This window comes from Triticum dicoccoides, chromosome 1B, assembly GCF_002162155.2.
Source record: "Triticum dicoccoides isolate Atlit2015 ecotype Zavitan chromosome 1B, WEW_v2.0, whole genome shotgun sequence".
NCBI lineage: Eukaryota > Viridiplantae > Streptophyta > Magnoliopsida > Poales > Poaceae > Triticum > Triticum dicoccoides.
Window position 1 is genome coordinate 43,954,502 of NC_041381.1, and position 8,663 is coordinate 43,963,164.

Genomic DNA, 8,663 nt, shown 5'->3' on the forward strand with positions numbered 1-8,663 from the left:
TACAAGACGTTTTAGAGTCGATGATAGTGTCAAAAAAACGTTTTATACTCCTCAAGTTAGGGGGGGGGGGGGTATTTCTGTGGACTTGTTCTTCTGACCATGATATAATTTAATTAAATACCCCTCCATTCCTAAATATAAGTTTCTTTTATAGATTTCGATACATACTATATGTACAGCAAAATGAGTGAATCTACAATCTAAAATGTGTCTACATACATTCATATGTAGTCTGTATAACCTATGGTTGGGTGATTAGGAGGTCAGTGGTATCTTCAGCCCGCCAGGGGATTAAATCCAGATCGCATTTATCCTGATTTTATTTCAGGATTTCCGGCGACACACTTTCAGTGGGATGAGATATTCACGTCGACTATGAGGCGTCTATGGTGACTTCGTAAAATCTCAAGATGACATGCCGGCTCAGTCTCTTGAAGGTGCTCATAGGGGTAGGGTGTGCATGTGTGTACGTTTACATGGGTGAGTGTATGTGCGTATATACGAGCGCTTGCATCTGTACTGTGTTAAAATGCCGGGGGAGGAAGAGTACTTCTTACTCAATTCTTGTGATCTCAAAAGAAAAAGAATATGGAAGCTTAAAGAAAACATCAGCCGGGGGAGGAAGAGTACTTCTTACTCAATTCTTGTGATGAAAAGAAAAAGAATAGGGAAGCTTAAAGAAAACATCTCCACCCCGTCGGTCCTCCCACTGCAACATTCTGATCCCCTTCCCCTCGTCCCATTATCCGCTCCTCCCGTCGGCCCGCCGCCAGTGGCCGACCTCGCAACAAGCGGCACCGGCGGCGACGACGACGAGCTGCGGGGCGAGGCTCTTCGTGCGGCACCGGCGGGGACGACTGAGGCATGCGGAGATCCAAGGGATCAGGACGGCGGCGAGCTGCAGAAGAGCGGAAGCTCGTCCGGATGGCGGAGGAGGCGGCCGCAGCGAGCTCGATGCAAGCGGCGGCGGCGGCGGCGCTGGCCTCCCTCCACCTCCCCCCTCCAGAACCGGCAGGTCGGTGCCCCAAAGTTTCTTTCTTTTCCCCTTTGCTTCAACCAACTCGAAATGCGAGTCAGGCTCCTGCATCTCTCGCTGGAGTCCATCGCAAGATCTGAACCGAACCGGCTAAAATCACGAGGAAATACACCTTTTTTAGTTCATGTGAACCGTCCAAGATTTTTACTCTGGATTGAGCATGCTTTGAGAAGCAGCAAGAATTAATTCGTGAGTGTTGGGAAGCAGAAACTGACAACCAAGATCGGAAATTCTTCGGGAGAGGGGCACGGATAAAGCGCAAGGCGAAGCGGAAGTGGGGCTTCGTTGGCGGCGAAGCGGGCGCGGTGGACTCTGGCGGGCTGCGTCCCCGTCTTAGTCATCGCCGGTCGACCTGCAGGTATAATCGGGCGCGGTATAAGTTGGTCAACACCACCATTGTTGTATAAGTTGTCCAACAAATGGAAGCAGTACATCATGGGATATTTGTCCAATGTGTTATTCCTGTATTATGTATATGTGCTGTTGCATCCGATGTTGCAGTTGATGATAGAATACAGTTTGTTAAAAGCAGTAGGGTATGTTAGTCAGTTTTTTGGTGCATAATTATGTTCCACTGATTTTTCATGTGACTCAATGCCATGTTGCAGTTAGTTATGGTACATGTGCTGCGGCGGAGTCATCTCTGTTCTTTGCTCTGCCTTTTGCTTTTCTTGCTTTATATATACTTTTGCTTGTTTCTTGATTATAGGGGAGGAGTTGGATCCATGGATGAAGTATTACATGGTGAAGTGGGCATCAGGAGCCGTTTCAGTGCTGGGAGGATTCGAGAGATCATGCGTGGTCTGACACCCCGGCAGCAGGGGTACGTTGCAAAGTATGGATTCGAGCATTTCAATCGTATCGGGGCATTCTCTGTTCATGAGCCACTGACCGAGTGGATCATGGGAAAAATTAACCCCCCGTTCTCTGAGTTCAGAATTAATGCGGACAAGACAATAGTTTTCAGCAAGCCCCTTGTTCAGAAAATTTTAGGTGTACCTACAGGGGAAAGACCCTTTGTACTGCATGGGCAGAAGTCGGACAAAATCAAAGAACTACGAGATCTGTACTTAAATAACGGACTAAGGGCAACCATCCCCCATTGTGTCAGTTTGCTTAAGAACAATGAGGACGAGGAGTCCTTCATGAGGACATTCCTGCTTATTGCACTGGCGGCTGTGCTCACCCCCACCACTGGGAATACAATAGACCTTGACTACCTGTGGGCCTTTGAAGATATGTCAAAGGTGCAGGACCTCGATTGGGCAGGCCATATCACGGAGCATCTGATGGACGAGGTTCAGAAATTTCAGTACAAATCTAGGGAGGAGAAGATGAGAGACTTCTGGGTTGGCGGGTGCTTGCCTTTGCTCACGGTATGGCCTCTCTTGCTCTCCCCTTCTCCCTCCTGTTGACATGTCTTTGATATTGCTGCTGGCATTTCTTTTCTGATCTTGCCATTATTGTGGTGGCATTTCTTCACACTTATAACTATTTCATATTGCAGTATGTTTGATTTTGTTGATTCTGCAGTTATGGCAATGGTGTGCCTCAGTTAAACTTGTAGTAAGCAGTTAATGTGGCAATCTGATTTTAGCGTTGGCAATTTTGTATTTCTTTGTTGATGCCACATTTATTTTACAGGGGATCCTGCAGCTATGTTCAGTTCACACTGTAGACTGTATGCGTACTTTCTTCTGTTTGTTACTGTGATGCTGTGGCTAGTGCATTTTCTTGTTTAAATATGTGTAGTTTATAGTAATATTCATGCCATCCTTTTCAGTGTCACCTTTTGTTTCACCAACAATGTTCATAATTTTATATGTATGAATCTTGTTTCAATCTCTGTTTTTTGTAGATTGCTTACATGGACCACTTGGATCTCCCAAGAGGGCGAATTGTAGACCATGAAATTAACTACTCGGTGCCTAGGATCTGCCATGTTTCTAAGGATGATTTCCAGTTTGCTGCAATTGCTGACCTGCATCGTCAACATTTCAAGTTTGCCACATTTGGGATACTTCCAGTATGTTGTTTTCTCCACCTTCTTCACTCTGTAGTTTGTGTTTGCAGCATACAATGCTTTAACAGTGTTTGATCTTTTTTCCATTCTTATTCTTGTGGGTATTATGCAGTTCCGTGATAGAACACCATACACTGATAATCCGGTAACCGATACAGAAGTAGCAGAAGATGATCTTCGTATTCTCTCGAATGATCAAGTCTTATCAGGGCAATGGGAACTTGTAGAAGTACACGAGGAAAGAATAGACGAACTTGTAAAAGAAACTCAACCTGAAGTCCTTGGGTTTGCAGAAGCGAGCATCGATCGTCCCCGTCCTGGAAGAACTGATATCGGCTCAAATCAAGGTAATTGTAAAGAAATGAGTACAGGTTATTTTCATATTTCAAGGAGCTCCATGATGATTCGGTACCACATGATTATCAGGAACTAAAAAATCCGCTAGTTGCGAAAGGGACAGTTCTAGCCATTGTAGGAATACTGCAAAGGCAGCTGTGACACCCTCTTCGTCTGAGAAATCAGGTTACATTGTCAACTTACATGCACATATGCGTTAAACCTTGAATACTTATAGTTTTTTTACCTGTGAAATTTTATACAGTAGAAGACATTGCTCGAGAATACGAATCTTCAGAGTCAGATGATCATCCGACACCTCCAGAAGCTGATTATGGGGTAATATTCAGGAGTTTTTTATCCGGAACACAAATGGAGAGAGTAAACATGCTTATCCACAAAATTAAACCTGAAACTATTGTATTCGTGGCTACCATGAGGAAGTGCGATGTTCAGCTACCTACTCCTCTTCTGGTAAATTTATATTCCTTTTCCTCCAGCCTGAGTTTACTTCTGTTTGTTTTGCACTGACATCTCATCTTGCCCACATGTAACCAGATCATTTCGAAGGAACGCTCGTTAGCCGCAGCTGCACACTTTCCGCACGAAAACGGGGCTGTCACACTTCAGATGCCGGGCAAGAGCGAGAAGTGGAGGCCAAGATTCTTCATAGAAAAAGACAATTGCATGCTTGCGGGTAATTGGTTAGACTTTGTATGTGACAACCAAGTGCAGGCGGGCGACATATGCATCTTTGTACCGGCAAAGGGTGGGGAAAGGTCCACATTCACGGTCCATATAATTCGTGCAGAAGCTACTCATCGTAGGGGTGTTAAAAGGGTTCGATCCAGCCATGATTCTCCGGTTGGTGTGGAAGGAATGGCAAATCCAGATGCCGTTTAGGAATGGCAACCGATGGATGCTCGCAAATGGTCGGAGGCAAGCTTGTCCATGGCAACGGTCTGTGTGCTGGGACATGTACCTGTTCGAACTGAAGAAAAGTGAGGGGTAGCACTAGTTTGTAGTAGAGCAGAATGGTGGGACATGGGAGCTAGCACCCGCATGCTCTTTCTGTTGGTACTTTGTGTGTCTCTGGGATGTTTTGTACTATGAAATCAAGCTATGGCTAACTCTCTGATCATATACTCCTATGCATTGTTGGTAGTAAAAACAAATGGATGCATGGGATACATGTATCAAGGTTTCCTTTGTTATCTTTGCAATCTAATACTCCTATGTATCAGACTAGAGCTTGAAATTCTGTGGTTTCTCCGTTTTTATCTGATGATCAAATGAGTTAAGACTACATATCTGAATGTGTAAGGAGTGTACCAGCGAAAACTTATAAGTATGGTTCTGAAGTTATCTTCCTCTGCAGGAGATCAAAATGTGCTGTGCTAAAATGATTTTTCCTGTTTTTATATTTACTGGGATATTTTCCGTTCTAGAACACTTCACTGGGATAGAGATAATAATTGTGACAATTTTTTGTGGCACGAAGTCTTTGCAATTTCTATTGTCATGGTCATGACATCTTTCATTTCAAATTTTAATCTAATACTAAAAACAGAGTGCTTCTTCAAGTCCATACTCGGAACATTTGGACTATGGTTTTGCTTTGTACTGCATGCTTGAAATTTAAAGCACCTTAGTACTTATACAAATATTAAAGAATGCATTAAATGAAGTCCATATATCATTTTTTAATATTAAAGAATGCATTTCTAATATGTGGAAATTAGCAACTGCATTTCTAATTGCCATAAAGTGTCATGTTAACAAAGCATATATGTATAGTGAGCAATGTTTTATTGTTGTACAGTTTTTTTTTTTGAACATGGGAAGGCACCAACCGGTGCCAATTTCATTCAGCTCAAATGGAAAGTACATCAGGTATTACAATAGCCTGAAGAAGCAAGTAAGAAGAGAAGAGCACAGCCAATGGACATGGAGTATGTGAGCTCGAGCTCACATGCACCCTTTTTAAAAATTTCAAAAAAATCTAAATTTTTTTGCCAACAAACATTGATGTGTGTTTCACAAGCGTGCTAATTTTCGTGATGAAATGACATTTGTGAAGGCCTCGGCAAAGAAGACAAAATCATGCTCGAAAAAAACTGTTTTTGGAAGCAATTTGGAGCATCGATTTTGTTTTTTTCATCGAGACCTGCTCGAATGTCATCTTGTCATGAAATTTTGCACGCATGTGAAGAAGACATCAATTTTTGTTGTCAAAACAAATCAGATTTTTTTGAACTTTTTAAATATATTTTTCGATTTTACTGTAGCAAAGGGTGCATGTGAGCTCGAGCTCACAATAGCACTTTCGACAGCCAATGTCTAAGAGCTAAAGAAAGAGTAGTAGAGACAGGTTGTACAGAGCAACAACCTGGTGAGCTACAAGACCATAAAAAACTAAGAATCTAATACATGAACAGCCGACAGCAATCTGTAAATGGAAAGAGATGGAGAAGAAGCTTGTAAAGTTGAAGTTGCCACAGCCCAAACTGAAGATGTTGCCACCACCACTCAAAGCAACAGTTGGCTACTCCATGCTCCTCCCTAGGTCCGTTTCTCGGTGTCTGGTGTTTTCTTGTGCATGTTTGTCTCGGTGTCTCTGTCCTGCAGAGCGGGCCATACAGATGTGCATCTTGGTCCTCCGTGTCGAGTATTGACCGATGAAGGTTGGCCTTGGCCTCAACAGGGAGCTTGTGAGATTTGTGTTCCCTGACTCCGTCTAACCGGACATGGGGCGTTCTACATGCACATTCCAATATTTTCCTTCTTCCGGGCGGTGATTTGCTATATGCAGATTGCTGTCACCGGCATCTTCTGGTCTGCATATTGACTGCTAGTTCTACAAGCTTTCGAGTTTCAATAGTTTTGCTCCGTTGAGACGGAAACCCAGGGGTGGCAACAAGCTTTGCTCTGCACACACCGCCGATGGATGGAGGAGGAATAATGCTATGGCACCCCAATGACCCAGATGTACTTTTCAGTTTTTGCAAGGGTGTTTTTGTAAGGGTACATGCTACTCAATACTGTAATAAGAATGTCATCCTTCCCCCCTATGCTCTCCTCCTATTAAAACACCACCTAGCCCAAGCATCCACTCGCTAAAGATCATCCAAGACGAGGAAGAATCCAGGAGTATATTTATATACGAGATGGGCAAGAGACTGTTGTTCCTGGCCGTCCTCCTCGTCGCCTCCCGTAAGTGTTCGAATTCGCACGATTCAATCGGATGCATATGAATTTTGCTCAAATTTGACTGCGTGCACGCACGCACGCAGTGGGCATGTCGACGACGGTGGTGCGGAGCGAGCTGGCGTGCGGCAGCCTGAGGGAGCAGTGCATGGCCATGTGCATCCTGGCAAGCTGGTGCATGCACTGTTGCCAGGCCCGCGGCTACGTCGACGGCCGCTGCAGGGTCCTCCACGGCGAGACCACCTGCTACTGCTGCAAGGACGTGCCCCCCCTCCCCCTCCCCGGCCCCCAGCCGGCAGAAGAGCTCCGCCGCCGGTGACCTCACTTTCTTGCCTGGCTGAGAAATATGCGGCGACATCCTCACTTTCTTTATGTATGATAGCTCAAGCGTGAGTTGGGCCATGTTTTGAATAAATGGACTAGTTCTATGCAATATTTCCAAAAAGGATATATTCACCGGTTATCTATCTATCTATAATAAGAAAACTTATGCCAACTGCCCAACTCCCCGGCTTCAAAACCACCGTTGTTTTATCTAACTGTGTTCCCCATACCCACGGCCTTATCGCAAAGTTGTAAGCTAATACCATCAAAAGTCCCCATTTAATTGATCATGTGCACATCCTTTTAGCGAAAAGTGTGTTCTTTTTGTTTCATCCAAAAGTTCTTGTTTTACGACATGCTTGCACCCATTTCATGCAGATAACATCTACAAATTGTGTGGCATCAACATTTTGTTTTTGGAAATGTCACATAGAATTTCTTTTGAGTTGGAAGAAAAAACAAAGAAATAAAATGTCTTCCGTAATATTTTTTTTCATCGTACTAGACTTGTTTCCTTCACCATTTGTTGCTTGTTTAGTTTTATTAGTCGCCACCATCACCGTGAGCATTAATTGTTAGCAAGTACAATAAAAAATAACCTATTGTAGAATAAGTTATTGCTATGTTCTTTACATAATATCTCTATATCTATATATATGTGTCTCTATCTATATCTGCATCTATCTCTATCTTTATCTACTTGTATCTACATCCATTATCTATTATCACTTACTTATATTATATTATTTTGTTTCATACTTGTAATTTTATTTTATTTAAATTATTTTGTATTTATTTTTGGGTAAAGACATGGCTATTTTGTTACTTTTTTTAAAAGCTTCGGTAGGTGTGAGCTATGAAAGGGGCAGTTGTAGCCATTGTAGGAGCTACTACCTCCCTCCGGAGTTCTTAGGTGGTGTTTGTTTCTCTAGTCCTAGGACTTTTTTTAGTCCCTGGCACTTTTTGAAAAAGATTCTCAAGGAGGTGCTTCTAAGGACTTTTAGCAAAAAGTCCCCAAAAAGTCCCACCCTGTTTGGTTTGCTAGGGACTTTTTTTAGTCCCTACACCAAAAAGTCCCTGGAAACAAACATCCCCTTAGCCTCGTGAGCAGGTTAGGCACGTCCTGATTTAAAGGGCCGCATGCAAGACCCCCCTTCTTTCCTATTGGTTGGTGCTCTAAGTAGTTATTGCCAACGGAGGCATGCAACTAGGTGACCAGATGCTCATGTGCATGCACCCAATGCACGCGTTTTGTTTAGCGAGCGGCCATGCGTTACTAGGTGGTTGATTCTTTTTCCAAGCATGTTGTATGGTGAGGTGGCATATACTTCCATGTTAAGAGAAATATGTTAGTGGGGTGGGCCTTTTTCCTTGCATCTTGTGTCATGAGGTGACATGCTTGCATATTATGAGAAACATGTTAGTGTGAACTAGCTATTTAGATATAGAAGATACCGCAAAGATCGGTTGTGACACCCTCTTCATATGAGATATCAAGTTATATTGTCAACTGCGGGTGTGACACTCTTCATAGAAATCAGGTTATATTGTAAACTTACCGTGCGCATATGGGAAGAAGACAAGTGTTTGGGAATATGAATCCTTTGAGTCAGGCGAGCTGATTATGGGGTAATATTCAGGAGTTGTCTATCAGGAATATAAGTGGAGAGAGTAAACATACTTATCCAGGAAGTCATACCTGAAACTACTGTATTCATCGCTACCATGAGGAAGTGT

The 8,663-nt window shown here is 43.3% G+C and overlaps 2 protein-coding genes across 3 annotated transcripts; both read left to right on the forward strand.

The window, feature by feature from the left end:
- The first annotated feature begins 678 nt into the window (after positions 1-678).
- On the forward strand, positions 679-4,675 carry LOC119318034. 2 transcript variants are annotated; one of them, XM_037592549.1, is made up of 8 exons: positions 679-1,015; positions 1,244-1,394; positions 1,746-2,412; positions 2,895-3,062; positions 3,172-3,406; positions 3,486-3,581; positions 3,664-3,869; positions 3,954-4,675. In XM_037592549.1, exons 1-8 carry the CDS (start codon positions 865-867, stop codon positions 4,296-4,298), a joined length of 2,019 nt encoding a protein of 672 aa, XP_037448446.1. In that variant the 5' UTR covers positions 679-864; the 3' UTR covers positions 4,299-4,675. The 2 variants fall into 2 exon arrangements, with proteins under 2 accessions (XP_037448446.1, XP_037448438.1); XM_037592541.1 differs by having other exon boundaries at positions 681-1,015; positions 3,661-3,869.
- Positions 4,676-6,496: 1,821 nt separating this feature from the next.
- LOC119300744 (defensin-2-like) lies at positions 6,497-7,036 on the forward strand. The gene is made up of 2 exons (XM_037577646.1): positions 6,497-6,608; positions 6,689-7,036. Exons 1-2 carry the CDS (start codon positions 6,563-6,565, stop codon positions 6,919-6,921), a joined length of 279 nt encoding a protein of 92 aa, XP_037433543.1. The 5' UTR covers positions 6,497-6,562; the 3' UTR covers positions 6,922-7,036.
- Positions 7,037-8,663: the final 1,627 nt, after the last annotated feature.

What these genes read in the sequence shown, in the direction of transcription:
- LOC119318034 (XM_037592541.1), top strand. Translation starts at nt 865, where the DNA reads ATGCGGAGATCCAAGGGATCAGGACGGCGGCGAGCTGCAGAAGAGCGG. An exon ending in GGTGCTTGCCTTTGCTCACG is followed by an intron (nt 2,413 to 2,894) that starts GTATGGCCTCTC and finishes TGTTTTTTGTAG; the next exon opens with ATTGCTTACATGGACCACTT. An exon ending in CTCTTCGTCTGAGAAATCAG is followed by an intron (nt 3,582 to 3,660) that starts GTTACATTGTCA and finishes AATTTTATACAG; the next exon opens with TAGAAGACATTGCTCGAGAA.
- LOC119300744 (XM_037577646.1), top strand. Translation starts at nt 6,563, where the DNA reads ATGGGCAAGAGACTGTTGTTCCTGGCCGTCCTCCTCGTCGCCTCCC. An exon ending in CGTCCTCCTCGTCGCCTCCC is followed by an intron (nt 6,609 to 6,688) that starts GTAAGTGTTCGA and finishes GCACGCACGCAG; the next exon opens with TGGGCATGTCGACGACGGTG.